Source organism: Puntigrus tetrazona, chromosome 9 (genome assembly GCF_018831695.1).
Source record: "Puntigrus tetrazona isolate hp1 chromosome 9, ASM1883169v1, whole genome shotgun sequence".
NCBI lineage: Eukaryota > Metazoa > Chordata > Actinopteri > Cypriniformes > Cyprinidae > Puntigrus > Puntigrus tetrazona.
In genome coordinates, this window is record NC_056707.1 from 9,568,602 (window position 1) to 9,586,798 (window position 18,197).

Sequence of the window (18,197 nt, forward strand, 5' to 3'; positions counted from 1 at the left end):
AATAAAATAGTCCAAAAAAAAAGAAAAAAAATAAGCAAAACGTTTTGTGGTAGAATTGAGTAGGTGTACGGAGGGCTTTATTGCCCCATAAGGTGGGATCCATTTAATAATTTTAACTCACTACATGTACTAAAGTGTGTATTGCACACTTCATATTATATACTACAATACTAAAGTACAGACAATTCTCACTATTCGCAATAAGTAGCAAACAAAGTCCCTTTAAGGCAAGTCACTCATGCCGCCATCTTTAAAACACCTCTCTGTCGTCCAAATGCAGCTCCTATCACTTTAAATTCTTTAGAACTGTTTGCAAAAAGTACGATTAAATTTCATATTTGAAAAGCAACCTTATTTATATTAATTGTTGTTTATTTTGCTCAAATGGCGTTAAAATCTTATTGCTCAGGCCAGCCACTGAGCACGCGCAGTCCTTAAAGTCGATGTATTTACGTGTATATATTTATAGTAATTCATTTGAATATTATATTGAATAATATTATATAAATGTAACGTTTTTCTTAAATGAATACATGCATGGGTGTGTGTTTATGTACATAATATATACAGTACACACACATACACTAAAACTTTTATTTTGATTTTTATTGTGATTAATCGTTTGACAGCACTAGTAAATAGCATCTAATTACTTTTTGCACTTAAGGTAAACAGCCACTATCGCTATTTAATGCAAATAGCCACTGCCTTTTTTGTTAAATGTTTTGTTGCCTGACCATTGTGAACGTCTTCAATGTGCAGTCCATCAGATCCTTCCACTTTAGGTCGTTGAATCCTTTAAATCTTTTGTTTAATCATTTTTTATTAGTAAAGCCTGTCATTTCTGCTCAAGGATGAGATGAAGTTAACCAGACTTGTCAGTGCCACCTAGGGGACACGTGTCTGGCTGCTGTGATTCTGTCAGGCTTAATTTTTCCATTAAGCCTTAATAATTCTGCAGAAGATTTCCCATGAATCTTTGTGAGTTCTCTCATTTTAATCACGAATCTCTATTCACCGAGAGCTAAACCTGTTTAACAGGGTTTGACGTGATCGAACTGACTGGGAAAAGAAGTGGGAAGCAGCTTTTCTTGTAATGAAAATGGCAAAAGACAGATTAAAGAATGATCGCAGAGTTTGTTTCTTGTTCTCTTTTATATTTGGCCCAGGCTAGTTTTCAGCAAACTTTAAAATGATCACATGTAACTATCATTTAATAAATATAATTTCCATAAAAGCTAAACTTTTTGTGTATTTAGGCTTTGGGGGACATTTGGTTTGCACAAATTATAAGACTGTATGTAGAATTCTGCCCTGTTTTTCTCGTTTGCCTTTAATGTCTGTTTTTGCGTGTTATTTCATACAGGCCTGCTTGTCATTATGTGGCTTAGTTTAACGGATCTTATGTAAGCTGCGTGTTTTGTGTGATGTTTTAAGGGATCATAGTGTGCTGTGTTTTCACTTACACACTGTGAAGGGTGCAGTGAAATCCCACTGATGAACACTGGAGGGCAGAAATGAGCTGTACACGTTGTCTTATTTTGTTTTTCTACTCCAGTGAAACGACATGTTAATGAATCCTTCCGAGCACGTGATACAGTCTGTTATGAAATTATTAAATGTCTGGTGAAAAAAATCTAATGCGTTTACTAATAAAATAAATATCAGCTCCTGTGAGCAGACTGATTCTAAAATGTAATTTAGTAGTAGAAAGTAGCGGAGAGGCGTCTCCTATCAGTTGAAACTCTACGGGCATCTAATCGAAATGGTCCCGATTGATTCTTTTCTTGTGTGGCACTGCGTCTTTAAGAGTGGGGGCGTGGCTCATCTTTGTGTGGATGTGCGGCGGCGCAGCGTCTCGCTGCTCGTGTGAAAACGAAAAGAAGTGAAGGTAAGCTGCGGCACCCTTCTGCTTTCTCCGTGTTATTATTAGGGCTGTGATGTAGAAAGACGGCGGCACACACCCAGTGTCCGTCGCTCAGATTTAGAAACAATGGCACCATTCTACAAAATAGGTCTGTTTGTCAACAGTGAACCTGTTGATGAATATGATCTTATCATCTGAACGTGACACAGGACGTCATACTGCTGAGACTTCAATAGTGAATATATATATATATATATATATATATATATATATATATATATATATATATATATATATATATATATATATGCAAATCATAAGGATAATTGAGATTGAATTAGCCTGAATTTCTTGTTCTTTTTCTTTATTAGTTTGCATGTCTCCTTATGTCTAATCTTTTCGGAATGTGCTAAATTACCGCAAATAGCAAAAATGTTGTATTGCTGTTTCAAAAAAATCCTTGCATAAAGGTGTGTATTCATTTATGGATGGAGTAATATTTGTATTAATTAACACGACATTTCTAGATCTAGAAATCACACTTTTAAAATCAGACAGCCTCACATATATTTTCCAAGCCCTCTAAAAATGGTTAAGTAAATTAGGGGAATTAAACTACGAAATATATAGTTTTTTAGTTGCTTTGCTCAACCTCCTGGTTGAGGATAAATGTTCAAGTGAATACAGAATCTCTTGAATGAATATATTCAACTGTTCTTCCGTACATAAAACCAGCCCCGAAAATCAGATTGATGTGAATCAGATTGGTGATTGGTTAGGGAATGTTCTTCCAGAAAAGGAACGTGTCCCATTTATCTATATCACCCTGAATGGACACAGCACAAAAAATTGAAATAAATCAATAAATCTGTCATTATTTTTTTTACCTTCATATCATCAATACAAACCTATATGACTTAACTTCTTCTGTGGAAAATCTTGAAGAGTGTTGGTAACCAACCAGTTTTGATGACCACATTGACTTACGGTTCATATATATCTATATATATATAAATAATATAAATAACTGAGACATTTCTCAAAATATCTTCTTTTTGTTTCATTCTGGGTGAATTCATAACTCTTTTTATTATTTGAAAAACCCGTTTGAGCAGGTGAAAACCATGGCAGCTCCATTCAGATCACTGGTGGAAGATTATCCAAGATACCTCCGATCCTTTGAGCTTTTTCTGGAGCGCTCATCAGAGCACCAGTGCATGCAGGACTTCATTCATAATATGCTACCAGACATACTGGCAAGGTGCTTTATCGTTCTTGATGAATGTCATATTTTATTCATTTAGCCTGTCCTAGATTTGTAATACAGAGTGTGCCAGCAGATTTAACAATGACAAGATATTATAATATTATCTTGCCTTTATTATGTTCTCTCCCGCTCTCTCTTCAGTATTGGAGGCGGGAGATCCGTTTTCAATGTAATGGGAGTAGGGAGTGGAGCAGGTACACTTTTCATAACGACTGAATTATTGCTATTCTGTTTATATAATCATTTCATACAGTATATCAGATTTTAATACCTAACAGAGTTCTCACTTCTCTATATTCATCTAATTTCCAGGTGAGATTGATCTAGAGATGCTAGCTCAACTACACCTGAAACATCCACGTGCCAGAGTCGACAATGAAGTGGTGGAACCAAGCAATGAAATGATGCACAAATATAAAGGTATCAATCGTTTTATTTATGCTCACATAAGCATATACGCTTTTATTAATTCTACCGCTGAATGGCTATTCGTGCTGTTTTCTTTCTGTTTAGTTCGAGTGTCAACAACTCCAAATCTTGATCATATAAACTTTACTTGGAATAAGATGACGGCATCTGAATTCGAAAAACACTGGCAGGAAAACAACCCTGGGAAAAAAATGGACTTCATTCACATGATACAGGTTTCGATCGCCAACAGATAGATTACTTTAAAGTTATGGCATGAAGAGAAGTAGGGACTGGTGTGTAATTGTTTGTTAATTGGATTTTGGCAGATCTAGATGTAGCTAATTGTAAAAACTGGGTACTAATTATGAGTTATGCTATTTTAATTTAGAATTACTAACACAAAAATATTAAACGCGTGCATTAATGAATTGTTCACAATAAGTTCATAATAACATGCATTGAGAAAAAAAAGATGAATTAAAATTGTATGTAACATTTTCATTATTTTCGTATTACTCAAATAAAGTGATATTATTGAGGTATGTATAATATACAACGTTTTTGATGTGTTTGCAGAATAATGATATCAGTGTTTTTAACAGATGCTGTACTACGTCAAAGATCCAGAGGCCACTGTCTCTTTTTTTCGGAGTCTTTTACACAAAGATGGGAAACTCTTAATCATTCTGGTGTCAGGTACAGTAAATGCTGTTTAAAACTTCCTAACCTAAACTGTGCTTTGTACTTAAGTGGGCCTTGACTAACACTTTTAGCTCACCTCTGCTCAGTCTCAGAGAAATGGAGTGTATAAAATCAGTCCAAAAAAAGGTTTTCTAATTTTTTAAGCGCTTTTATTTTTGTAGGACGGCACAGGGGTTTAAAACACCGACAGCAAAAACAAAATGTTTATGTTCTGTTTAATGAAAAACTGACTTCGGTTCTGCTTCCGCTTAATGTAGGTGAGAGTGGATGGGGAAAATTATGGACAACCTTTAAAGAACAACTCTGTAGTCCTGAGCTCACTCAGTGTGTTACTACAGGAGATATAAAGACCTTCTTACATACTGAGAGCATCCCCTACCGGAACTATGAGCTTCTGTCCCAGATGGACATCACAGAGTGCTTTACTGAGGGGGACCAGGTGGGAGAACTGCTGCTGGATTTCCTTACAGAGGTCATAGAGTTCAGTAAGAACGCTCCTGAAGACCTGAAGAAAGGAGTTCTGGACTTGCTGAGACATCCTGACTGCAGCAAAGAGGTGGATGGAAGGATCATATTCAACAACAACCTGGGAGTCTTGGTGGTTGAGCCGTAGCTCCAAGACTTGGTTGTATCTCACCTGCAAACGAATATATAATGGTCCTCAACCTTTCCAAAGCTCCTCATTGTCTACACTGTCATTAAAAGGCCCCTTGATTTTTAAAAAATGCTCTTAATTTACTCCTAATTATTAAGAATAATGAATCTTAAAAAATGTAAATCTTTTAAAATAATTTATACATGGAGTAAGATTTTTATTCATTTAATATGACATTTCTATATTTATATGACAAGTCTAGAAATCACACTTTAAAATTAGCCTACCTCACATATTACTTTAAACCCTCTAAAAAGATATATTTCTAAAAAAAAAAATTAACTGAGGTGTTGAGGTAGTAAATTAAACTAAGAAATATATAATTTTTTAGTTATTTTGTCTTATTTTAAATCGTGTTTTGCCCTCCTGGTTGAGAATAAATGGTTAAGGAAATACAGAACATCAGTATTTTAACATAGTAAGAATCATAACAATAACATATATTTTAATAAATCTTTTCGAGAGCCTTCGAGAAACTATGGTTTTCTTTTTCGAGGTAATTATTGTTCCGAAGAATTTAATATTATAACATGACGTTGTTATCTGTGAACAAACGGGAAAAGGAAGACCATGGAGAACAATGCTGAGTTTATATTGCATCACGATCAAACAAAACCAGTTAACTAAAGGCCTGTGTAGGTGACGGGTCGTGAAGAGACCTTGTAGCACAAACTCCAGTATGAACAACTCTGTACATACTTTGTAAAAATAGTCTAAGCAGCAAAGTACAACTTGAGATTATATTGTTTGGTGACTGGTTGTGTTGTTATGACCCTACACCTTATTTAGTTTAGGACAGATGTTTAACTAGACAGGACAAAGGTTGGATAGATACATTTGAAGGTTAATAATACACGTACCTGATTTGATTACAGAGTGTAGAGGGCTTGTTAATAGCCTGCCTCCCCCTGATAGCACATGTACATCACAGAGACGTCTGTTTGACTTTTGCATCTGCAAGACTTATTTTTTGGGTGTATGCTCATCTGAAATATGTCTATAGGATGCTTCTATCAGATGTCAAATAGACATTTATTAGAATGTATGTAAACTCACGTCTTAAAAACATCTGTAACATGTCTGTATAAATTAGATGCTTTCCAGATCAATAATCTTGAACATAGGCTGCATACATGTGCTATCTGGGTCCATTTGTGTTTGCTTACGGTAGCATTAAAGACTTGAATATTGTCTTGTGTCTATTAACATTTCTGTATATCTGTCCGACAATAAAACGAAGCATTAACCTGACATGATTATCTTAAACACTGAAATTTGAGTGTCTTGAACCGTATAGGATATACTGTACCAAGCATCCTATAAGAAAACATCACACCGCACATTCAAAGTCATTTGTGTCTCTGAAAGGACATCTGGGGTTTGTATAATGAAGCAGCTTGGTGAAATTCAGCCATGCTATAATTCAAAAGGAATAAGTTAAGACAAGACTGTCTTGAAAATGTCAGAATCAGACGGCACTGAATCTGGAGGACATTGACACAGAGGTCTATGTTGACTGCAGAAAGACTGAATTAAACCAGGTTTATATTCCAGCTCTCACCTTCATCAGCTCAGCAATTATCAGTGATTGTCTGGCATTTACAGTTTGTTTGTTCATTGAAAAATTTTGAGTGGTCTTACTGTCATTTTCATACATTTGTCTTCTACTGTTAAAGGTTTATTTGCTGAACTGGAACCGAATGGGGCGCAGGATCTATATATCTGTATCGCTACCTGATCTCATTGCAGAAATGTACTTTGGGTGCACTTTTTAGCGAGACATGAAATACGTACCAACAAGTACATATAACTGCAGTTTCCAAAAGTAATAATAATTTACAGGCAGTAAAACTCTGATACCTTTTATTGATTTTCACACATTTTTTTTTACTTTTTGGAGATTTTTGGAGTTTTGATTAATGAAGCGCAATTTACGCATAATTACTTATTATTTAAAACAATATTAATATGCTGGGATATTTGAAAATATCCCCCCGATACAATGGTCGCTTGCTATCGAGGATAGAATGTATGTAAAATTGACACCTTAAAGAAATCTGTCCAAAATGTGTTCACAGCAGACACTTTCCAAATCTTTAGCAATCTTTAACAGACACTTTAGGTTATTACCCGAGAGACAAAGAGTACCGCAGCATTAATTACTTCATGCAGTTTTGATCATTTCTGCAGTTTGCCCTTCTCTGAACAGGACTGCAGAAGGAAAGCACTTTGCATTTTAAGTGACAGTGCCCTGTAGAGCCACACTTCAACAATGCATCTTGTCTCCATCTACTGGCAATGTTTGTGTAAATTATTTATGATGTGTTTTTTTTAAGTGGTCCCCGACAATGCTTTCCTCCATGGAAACAAATGACCTCACCTTACTAATTACTAATTAAATCAAGTCCATCAGAGTAACTTAAGCTAACCTAAGCTTTAAAAGTGGCAAATATGAATAAAGCACCGCTGTGTATTCTGTAGCATAAATGCTTTTATATAATTAAAAAAATGCACCTGAAAACCATTAAAAGTGATATGTTCGTGACTAGTATTTACATTTCTTTTTATGCATCTGTTAAACGTTACGAATAGGTGCTGCACACATTCCATGGAGTAAAATGCAGTCTAAAAGCAATAAAGCTAAATAAAGCCAAAATGTTCAGTTGTATAAACCACCATCTGGCTGTACTGGTGCTGCAGAAAACATGTAATATCGTACAGTCTAATGTGAAGATACAGTACAAGTAAATAGAAAACAGACTCATTTTAGTGCATTTAATGTGCCGTGACTTGTTTATCTTTTCCTTTGTCTTCAGTCTGAAAAGCTCTGCAGAGGTTAGTTTTCCTATTGCAGCCGAAAGCTGACAGTGATCAAGTCTTCACAGAAGTGCAGGGGTCATTCTGCCGGCAGGGGCTAAACACTTCAGCTCAGAGGTACGGATGAATGAGCACAGTTGTTCTGGAATGAGTGGAGTGTAACTTGTCCATATGTTTGCATATGGCGGCGGTCTGGCAGAGGCGAGATTACGAAGTCAGCCAGCAGGTGGCGTTGCAGTTTTTCCAAACTTTAAATCCAAAAAAGTGAAGGCCGAGCGTTCATGCTGAGCACGGTGTTCATGCCCCATTTGTAGTCGGTATACAAGGGTAAACATGGGAGGAGGCTCATTGCGATCTCATGCCTTCACCCAAAACCAGACGCCATTAGTAGAAATTATGTGAAGAATTAGACAGTCATTTTCCAATAAGAACAACACCTGCCACTAGTTCAGCCGAGTTTCCCCAGCGCTTCGCAGATTGAATCAGAGTAATGAACACAATATCCTAACTGAAAACAACAGTAGGATGAATTAAGAAGTTCGGGACATGATGCAGATTAATTGCTGTGCGCATGTGTGCAGTGAATTGACTAAGTATTCAAGTGCAAAGAATTTAAAAGCTAGACAGCATTTATTGTTCCCTAACATTGTAATACACACCTGTCCCCGGAAAGATAGTCTCCCTAATTTGTATTTACCTCACTGTGCTTGCAACTGCTGACACGTTTTGAGAAATGTGACAACGCTGATAAAACAGTGCTGGGAAATCTTAAAAAAATATAAAAAAAAAAACCCTGCTACGTGTACGGTGTTAAACTAAATCAGACTTGTTATAACACTTGCGCATCATAGCTCTTTTGTTGATCTTCATTGCTTCCATTGTCCTTATTTGTAAGCTGCTTTGGATAAAAGCGTCAGCTACATGGCTAAATGCATCAGTTTGACAAAACTTTTGAACTCAACAAGATATTACCGATCCGAAACATTTCATTTATCTTGACCTGTATTTCTGTTGCACTTGCTTTCCTAAGGCTGTGAATGCACCTCAATTTTTCAGTGTCCGAATGATGACCCTGCTAAAAAAAAAAACAATAGAAGCCCAATAGAAACCATCACAGATACTAGCGGTTTCCATTAAAATACCATTATTAACTTTTTCCAGCAAAACCGTTGCAAAATTCCTTTTTGGGCAATTTTCCAATAGGATTTTACATCCCACCAATAGAATACATCACATACCAGTAGGCACAATTTTATTTTCCATTTAAAACCAATACAAGTCTCATTATAATCATTAAACCCATTACATTTTCTATTGTGTTTTTGGGCAGGTTTCTATTGGGGTTTTTCTTACAACAGGGAGTAGCTTACATGCATTTCTAAAGTACTAATACGTGATAATATTTGAATTGCTATATGATAAATATCTAAATAATTCTAATATATGCATATATATATATATATATAGATAGATATATAGACTATTGAAAGAGGGAGCAATCATAAACAGTCTTCTGATGACATCTCTTGAACTCACATTGAGTTTTAAGCATTACACCGCATTGATCTGGCTTTTCTGTGACTAACACGTACATCCCAGCGATGCTCGAATCTCACTGACAGTGAAAAAAGGCCCTTGTCCATTAATCCACATTTAACTGGAACTCCTTCCCTCCTCCTCTTTTTTCCTTCGATCATTTCTTTCCCTCCCTTTCCCTCCTCTCTCCCTCCTCCTTCATCACTCAGCGCTCTTTACATCAGCCATCACGCCGGTGCGTAGACCTCAGCGAGAAGCCAGCAAGACATAAACTGCCCCTTCAATGTTTCAAACAGGCTTTAATAGGCAGAAGCCGAAGCATGACCTTGAAATATGGCCTCCGATACAAATCCTGCAAATGGCCGCTGTGGCCTCAACGTATTTCATTCTGGGAAATTAGTGCTGTTTAGCAGCTGCGGTTATATAGTGCCCGTCCTGAGATGGCTATGAATGGGTGACCCGCCTTTTGATTGATGATTTCTGCCTTCTGCCTCTATTACCTATTGGAGGACGCCAGTGAAATCACACACTGATGGGCCGGTGCTTCCAGACTCTCTTTGTAACTCCAGTGCAGTTGGGTTCATGAACCAGCCGGGCGCTTGGAAATGCTGCAGGAGATTGAAGAGTCAAAATAAGTTTTCCTGACTGTGACTGAGGAAATGGAGGCAGGAATTATGGGAGTTCATAGCGCCATAATCAAGATTAGACTCGCTTTGCTCATTAATCTCAAACAAGACTGTGGGAGCATAAAAGCAAAAACATTTATTCCAGGATGGCTTGAATGAATGGGGGAGATTAACTCAGACTGCAGTGATTTACGATTTGTTAATAATACATCACGGTTATAAAACGTTATTAATCGGACAGTTTAAATGGAATCATTATGTGCATTTTTTTAATTAACCTAATTAATCTTTTGATTTCTGTCAGAGATAAATATCGTTGAATATCACTGGAACAATTTGTTATTTTACTGACTGTGTGAATGAATGATTTGCGCGGAAACTTTTGCAGGTTTTTGTGCGCGTTTAAGGGCTGAGCGATGGTGCATTGCTGGAGTTAATTAACAGGAGCCATAAGGCAGCTCTTAAGGCAGACCGGTGTGTGTTGGCTTAATTAAGACTCACTGTCAGATGTTCGTTTAGTCAATATATAACGCTGCAGGCCTCCTTAACAATGCTCCGTTGATCCTTTTCCCCCCAAAATCGTGTCTTGTATAACAGGCCTTGTACTGATGATGCTTCAAAATAATGTTCACTGGATCGTTTTTCTTGTGAAATGACATTTTCATTTTCGCTTCAGATTTCATTATACTCTAATTCATTGGCATCGCCTGTCTATCAAAACCAGAGTCTATTCAGGCGAACTTTTGGGGCAAATCAGTTTAAAAGGATCTTATAACCAGGATTCCATTCCTTCAGCAAATTAATGGAAGGATCTGCTTCATTCTTTTAATCATATCGTGTTTTAACTTTGGTAATATTAAAAACCATTCCCATTATATATCCATTCTGTGGATCTTAAATCTTTTCTTCCTCTTGGGACCCCCCGTTCAATTGTGCATACAAAATTAAGTTTCAAACTTAATACATTATTTGAAGTCGGGGGTCTCAGGAGTGGCTCCCTGCCTTAATAACATCTAATAAAGTTTCACTGCTCTTCGTTTTTGATTCAGCCCGCTATGTGTTTCCAAGAGAAAATTAATGAAGACTTCCATTAAACTGTCAAATGAGCCTGTTTTGGATTTATATGACCTGTTTGCAACTCCGCTGAGGTCTGAGACACAGCAAAAAACGCTTTTACAACATCCAACAATCTTTTACTGTCTTATTCGCAAGCATTGTTAAATGGTAATCACATAATGACAATGCACTAATAATTTATGATATTGTGCGTAGCTACGATAATTTGTTGTTTATTACAGCATTTTTTATATATTATTGTATGACTGAAAGGATTTGACTAATTCTTGCCATTAATCAAAATAGCTGTGATAAACAAATATATCCCGGTGTTTTATTCCCTTTAGGATGGGAAAATTTATTTAGCAGGTGACTGTTTTTTTTCATCCAGGTGTTGCTGTTTTTAATTTGTCTGTCTGCCGCTATCTTGACACGCGGCTCAAAATATTTTCTGTTCATCCACTCTCTCCTGCCCGTATGCATGTCGAGGGGTGTCACCGAAACCGTACGTAATTCCTCCGTGGACCTGATCTCATTCCAGATGATCCATGTATCTTTAGACGAGCCGGTGCTGTTGTATGTTTTACTGTAGCTCCCAGTGAGAAAGACATTATTCATCACCAAACGATCTTGCCATCCTCAAACAGCCCTATAAAACACAGAGTAATGAGGCTTCTGTGGCTGCTGTCAACCCAACACTGCTTTGTAAAGGATGACACAATTATACTTTACTAGCTCTCCGAAAATGCTGACAAGCTCCAGTTCAATAAAGCACAATTTCTTTTGCTTTTCAACAGTCGTAGCTCAAAACTGGACGTCTGTAGTGTGGACAGGAATCCTCCGTCTTAGTAGAATTATAGAAATGTACAGACCGTGCTTATATTATACCTACGCGACACATTATGCAAATGTACAGTATCATTAATATTCAAAACGTGAGCGCTAGCAGTACTGCAATATTGAAAGGTAATGATGGCTAATATGCAATGGGGTGTAATGATATTTTATTCAGAGAACACGAAATACTTTTTTAACCAGATGATAATTCATCTCTTCTTTTTACACTATAACTTCTGTCTGAAAACTATGTCCTTTGCTTAACTTATGGTCAAATGTTCATTTCAAGAACGCTGACTGTTCACCTTTCATTCATTCTGATTATTCTGATCTTTACTTTAAATTGGATTCTGAAGGAAAAAAACCTGAACCTAAATATTTTATGAATTGCACTACCATTCAAAAGTTGGAGGTAAGATTTCTTGAAATGATTTTATGTATTTCTTAAAATGCATCTTACGCTCACCAAGACAACATTTAGTTTATCTATAGTAAAAGCTAATAACACTGTCAAATATTATTAAAAGTATACAATGCATGTAATTTTATTTTATTCTTGAATTTTGCCACAGCTGAATTTTCAGCAAACATTACTCCAGTCTCAGTGTCATGTCATCCTTTACAAATGTTGCAATATGCTGATTTTGCTCTGAAGAAATATTTCTTCTTATTGCTATAAATGTTTTGTGCCGTTGATTAATAGAAAGTTCAGCAAAGAACAGTGTTTATTTTAAATGGCAATCGTTTGTATCATTGTGAAAGGTTTACTGTCAAAAAAAAAATAACAACACACATTTGTTTGTGTATGACATCTAATTGAATAAATATGAGTAAGAAACTGATGGACAGGAAGTGCTTGAATTTTTTGTGCAAGGAAAAAAACGCAGAATACTGGCTTATTGCTGTACCAACATTATGATATGAGGCATTTTTATATATAAATCCTAATTTGAAGTTCTAATTATACTGGTGTATTTTAGGCAAAGATAATCATGAAATCAGTAGGGTGGCAGTAAAGTTGATTGAACCACATCAAATTTTAATGTTAATGGCATATGATGCCGTGCACCGTGATGCCTGAAGCATTTGGAGGTGATAGTAACACTTTTAAATTTGTTTATTTATTAAAGGAATTGCTCGGTTCTCACTCTCCACTATCAGTGAGGCTTGTCAGCGGCGGAGAGCAGGTGATGCATGAGCCAATATGTTCACTAGAGAGAACCCAACATCGCACATCAGCATGAAAATCGGTTTCACTTTGAAAGAGCTCTAGGCTGTACATACTGTTCCAAAACAACGCTAATCGGAGGTCAAAAACCTGCAGAAGGTTTCTTCAGGATTCTACAGAGTTGTTATGATACTCTGTCTTATAAGATGTAGGGGGGAATATTATATATCACTATATTAAACATTATTAAACCTGGCCATAATTTAATTATACAGTTAATTACAATTAGTGGTGACCTTTATTTTTACAAATATTTGGTCAGTAGCCATACTATGCAGATAAGAAATTTGTCAATAGTCTTTATTATGTTAGTGTTGTCATGAACTCAGTCCATGGACTTTCATCTACTCACCACCAGATGTCACTCTCCCATTATTCTCACTCTCACACCACACTGAACGTTAAAACCTTCAACCTGGACTGCATTTCCCATCAGCCATTACGTTGATTGCACACACACATCTGCCACAAATCACATGCTCACCTGAATCACATTACACACAGTATTTAAACTGGATTCAGAGGCTGTTCTAACTGCTGAGTATTCTCAGCATTTATCACTCTCTCAGCGATAACAACTTTACAGAGCCATTCCTAGTTTTTCTAGTTACATTTGTGTCTAGATCCTTGCACGGATTATCTCGCCTCGTCTGTTAGCATTGTGCCCTGGATTTCTTGTCTGTTTTGGATTAACCCTTGTCTTGCCGTTTCGGACTCTGTTTGCGCGCTACCAGGATTATTGCTAACATTATCGGATTACCCTGGATATCTGGATATAGTTTGACTACTCTTTTTTGCCTTTGCCATACCTGTTTGCTATTGTCGACCCTGTGTGTTTTGAGCATGTATAAAAACTAATAAAAGCTTGCATTTGGATCCGCACGTCTCTCGTCTGGTCAACCCCATTACAAATGTGATGTTTTAATTTAACTAGGGTATTTTAAGTCACAGAATTCAATATAATTTTGATTGTTGTTGATGAAATCTGAGCCATTGTGCAGTTTTTATCTGTCTAAAAACTACAAAGAAAAGTGAACAACCAGGGCCATATAAACCTGACTTTTGAATGTGTTAAAATGCAGCCAGTCTTATTGGAACAAAGACACTGAAGTAAGCATGTTGCATTTTGTAAATCCTAGTCTCAGTATCAGTAAGCTCATGAGCTCTTGTTTATTGGCGGCATCAACAAGTGCATTAATTATGACAGAATGACTTTAGTCCTTGACCCAGTTCAGATTTGTTATCATATCAGCCAGCTTGGAGTCAAGATTACGTTTAAACTAAGCGAGAAACGAGGGAGAGAAACAAGTTAAAGCCATTTGACAAATACATGGAGAAACCATAGCCTGAAGCCGTTTGGAAAGCAGTAACCCCCTGCAAGAAGAGGAACAGAACTGGCATTAAATTCTTAAATTCCTGCTCTCCAGCCAGATGCCTACAGAGCCGAACACTGTTAATCGAAACCATGAACCTCTTCTGGCTTGGGGAAATCTTCTTGGAATTTCGATTCTGGATTTATTTGCTGCTAAGTATGTACTGCTAGCCTCAGGGTCGGATGTTTTGGAAAATATAGCATAAGAGTGCGCACATAACATGCTCCTGGGATTCGTCCAAATTTAAAAGATGTCATCATCTCTGAACTTTGCTTTGTCTGTCAATGTTACAGTAGTGTGACAGGATACATATGCAGAAGAAGAAAGCATTATAGAACAGCAGAGTTAAAATAGCTATTCTTAGTTTCCATAGTTTCCATTTTTTTATTGCATGGTAGAGCTTTGGTCAACATGTCAAAACACTGTATAATGTATAATGCATTTAATCATTATCGTTTAGCCAACTTAAATCCATCACTAAATCCACACGTCGGCTGCATTAAGATCCTCCTCCATCCAGTTAACTACTGGTGAAGAGCACCAAGCCCCCACCTTTTAAATCTTAAAATAGAAATATAGTCAAATATTCCACAACAGCCTAGAATACACGCCATTATGCCCCCAGACAGTTCTGATAACACTTCCTTATTGGAAACTTTTGTTGATACGTAGCCGCTCTGCACAGAGAGCATAGATCTACTGTTAAATCAATACTATTTTTTCTTGCTATTTTGAAGGATGGTGCGTTCGAGCTGAAACATGGAACTCGTCCAAACATCTGCCCTCTCTGAGCATCTCCAGCAAACATCCATTATCCAGAGCCAGCCGCTTCCTCGGGCTGATCTATGGAGGAAAACTGTTGTTGTTTTCAGCATGCCGTGAGATGAGTTTCTCTCTGCTTTTGAACAACAGGACTGGACATCAAGTGTTGTTCTTAAGGTTAATTAGAAAAATTATCTCATCAGTTGAGGACAAGTGGACCAGAGGAGCCCCTCCTCCTTCTGCCAGAGACATGCTAATCTCTGGCAGGTCTGCTCAGGGTCCACCTGTGATCTCTCCCCGTCAGAGCCGCTCATGGTCCCCACAGGCCCCTGAAAAGATCCGCTTCACTGAGTCACTGTGACTGGGCTGCTAATAAAAAGACAGGAAAGAGAGTGACCTGTTTGGACTCACTCACAACCACTTTGTATCCCACCTATATCTGTCTCCTCATCTCCCTCTCTCTCTCTTTCCATCCCTCACTCAGCCACTTTATCTATATGTGGCTTTTGGTCTTCACAGATCTCTTTTTCTTGGTATCCGTTCCTCGTGTGCTGCTCAGGTAATGCTGGCACAAATGAAGCAGAACGGCTTATTTTCTCTCTCCCGCATCACTCTGGCCTCTCTCGCTTGACCGTATCTTTTTTTCTCTCTCTTTTAAACTCGGTTCCTTTCTATCCAAACCCTCTTTAATCTTTTACCTCTTCTGTGGCTCTCATTTTATTTTCCTCTCTTTTGCATCTTGCCTCTCTTTTAGTCACATTCATCTTTGCTCCCATTAATTAAATGGATAGATTGCCAACAAACAAAAAATGTAGTCATTATTTCTTCACCCTCAAGTCATTCAGCATACAGATAAAATTACATTTATTTAACACATTTGTATATTTGCACGTGACATTATAATGTGTTTGTGTGTGTGTGTGTGTGTGTGTGTGTGTGTGTGTGTGTTTTGCATCAAAGGATTTAATTATTTAACTTAAAAATGTTAAATGAATGCAAATTCTTTATGATGTTTTTATCCTATAAATACTATATGTGCATATATAAATACTTTTTAGATGCTGTTAATACATAAAGTAAATCTACATGCAATACATACAACACACATATGTACAAAAATGTACACATTATGTGAAAATAATCAGGCACGAAATTCAAAAAGATACAGTATGAGGGATGTCCATGCAGGTCTTTTCTATACATCAATCAGGGAGTAAAAACACTAAAAGAACCATAATACAGTTTATAGTATATAAGTATACTAAAGCCTTACAGGACTTTTATCTACTGTGTCATTATATAGGTGCATAAAGATTCCCCAATTTATGCTCAGCAGAAAAATACCAGCATGTAGTTTTGAAGTCATGAGGGTGAGTAAATGATGGCAGGATTTTCATTTTTGGGTGAACTATCACTTTAAGCTGGCTGCATGATTTCTCTCATGCTTGAAATCCCAGTAATGGTCCAGTGGACAGGAGAGTGTGGTTTACATTCCTCGCTCCAGAATGGGAGATATGAAAACCTATTATAGAGACAGGTGGGGGAATGATGGGTCAGAATAATTTTGTTTGTCTGCGTTCGTGGCTTTACGAAATAGCTTACAAAATAACCGTCTCCGCATACGACAGTCATGCGTGCCACATAATAGATGCACCTTTCGAGGATGCACAAGTATTGATTTTTGTGTTTCCTGTTCTAAGCCGCTGACCAAATCATTGAACTATCCAGTCATGAAAGGGCCGATAATGTCAGGCCTATTGTTCGTGTGAACCTCCGGCTCATGCCTGGCCACAGAGTTACAGCTTAATTTATTATCTCTGGTGGCATTCGAAATGTGATTGGCGAATATGCTTCCTGTACTTCCTTTTTCATTACTCAGTTCCACTTAAATGTCAATCAGAAGCCGTCTCAGGAAGTGCGGAGGAAGGTAAGGTCACATGTGTCCAAACTAGTGGCTCATTAAGTCATTCACACAAACACACACACACACACACTCAGAGCCTTCACAGCAGATTTTACACTCTCTGAGTGGTGCCACAAATCTAGGGTGTTTGCCAGAATTTAGCTGTAATTGTTAAGGTATTGGTGTTATTATGCAATTAAAAGCTCCATAATTAATATGCCAGTTATTCACGAATTCGTAACATACCGAACACCTGTGTGTCCTTTTATTATTATTATTATTATTTTCTAATTTGACTGTGCTTTAGTTAGTCAATTAAACCTTGCTTAAATCCATGCTTTAAAACTGTGCATTTTCCTTCAACATAAGTTCAGAAAATGTAAAAATGTCTGCAAATCACGCAGGCCTGCCTACATGTTCAACTACAAAAAGTGAGCATGCGTTTGAAGTGCCTCTTGATCTAATCTAGACTTCCTGCCTGTGGTGACTTCCTTCCTGTCTTCTCCTCAGGTGAATCCTGAATCCCATTGCGTCCTGCTCGCTGTTTATTAATGACCAGAGCTTTAACACAGCTCTCACTCTTATGGAAATGGGGTAATCTAAATGATGGAATATGTGTCCACAGATAGCTACGATTCATTTATTACCCTGATGTTTGTCTGATAAACTGCATTAACAGGACTTTGATGAGAGAGAAATGGGATATCTGCATCCCCAATTGTCAATAGTGCAAAAAAAAAATAGTACTGCAAAGGAGCGAGAGTTTTTTTGGCGCAATGCTTGAAGTCGAAAGTTTTAGTCTGACCTTCCCAAGTTTGATGTGTAATCTGCTTTATTCTCTTAAGACTCCATTTTATTCTCTATTGCATTCAGAAACCGCGTTCCTTTATACTGTTTATTCATGTTAAAAAACAGACCTAGAAAACACAGAATGTAGCAGAAATAAAACCCCTTACCAGAGAGAATTATGATCCCTCAAACGGTGACAGTAATAAATATCTAACACTGCATTTTTATCGGTATCACCATGACCCTCAAAATCATGATCTCATCATTAATATGGGAGCACCAAATGATAGATCCCAGCATGCTCCACTGGAGACTCCCAGCACTAACGTTGGCCTTGGCTCGTATATCACTCTGAACATTTTTGGACA

The 18,197-nt window shown here is 37.2% G+C and overlaps 1 protein-coding gene across 1 annotated transcript; it reads left to right on the forward strand.

Moving 5' to 3' along the window:
* The first annotated feature begins 1,798 nt into the window (after positions 1-1,798).
* Positions 1,799-6,153, forward strand: hnmt (histamine N-methyltransferase). Its single transcript, XM_043248061.1, has 7 exons — positions 1,799-1,891; positions 2,983-3,128; positions 3,276-3,328; positions 3,447-3,554; positions 3,648-3,778; positions 4,148-4,241; positions 4,505-6,153. The coding sequence occupies exons 2-7, from the start codon at positions 2,992-2,994 to the stop codon at positions 4,858-4,860; spliced, it is 879 nt and encodes a 292-aa protein (XP_043103996.1). The 5' UTR covers positions 1,799-1,891; positions 2,983-2,991; the 3' UTR covers positions 4,861-6,153.
* Positions 6,154-18,197: the final 12,044 nt, after the last annotated feature.

What these genes read in the sequence shown, in the direction of transcription:
- hnmt (XM_043248061.1), top strand. Translation starts at nt 2,992, where the DNA reads ATGGCAGCTCCATTCAGATCACTGGTGGAAGATTATCCAAGATACCTC. An exon ending in GGGAGTAGGGAGTGGAGCAG is followed by an intron (nt 3,329 to 3,446) that starts GTACACTTTTCA and finishes TCTAATTTCCAG; the next exon opens with GTGAGATTGATCTAGAGATG. An exon ending in AATGATGCACAAATATAAAG is followed by an intron (nt 3,555 to 3,647) that starts GTATCAATCGTT and finishes CTTTCTGTTTAG; the next exon opens with TTCGAGTGTCAACAACTCCA.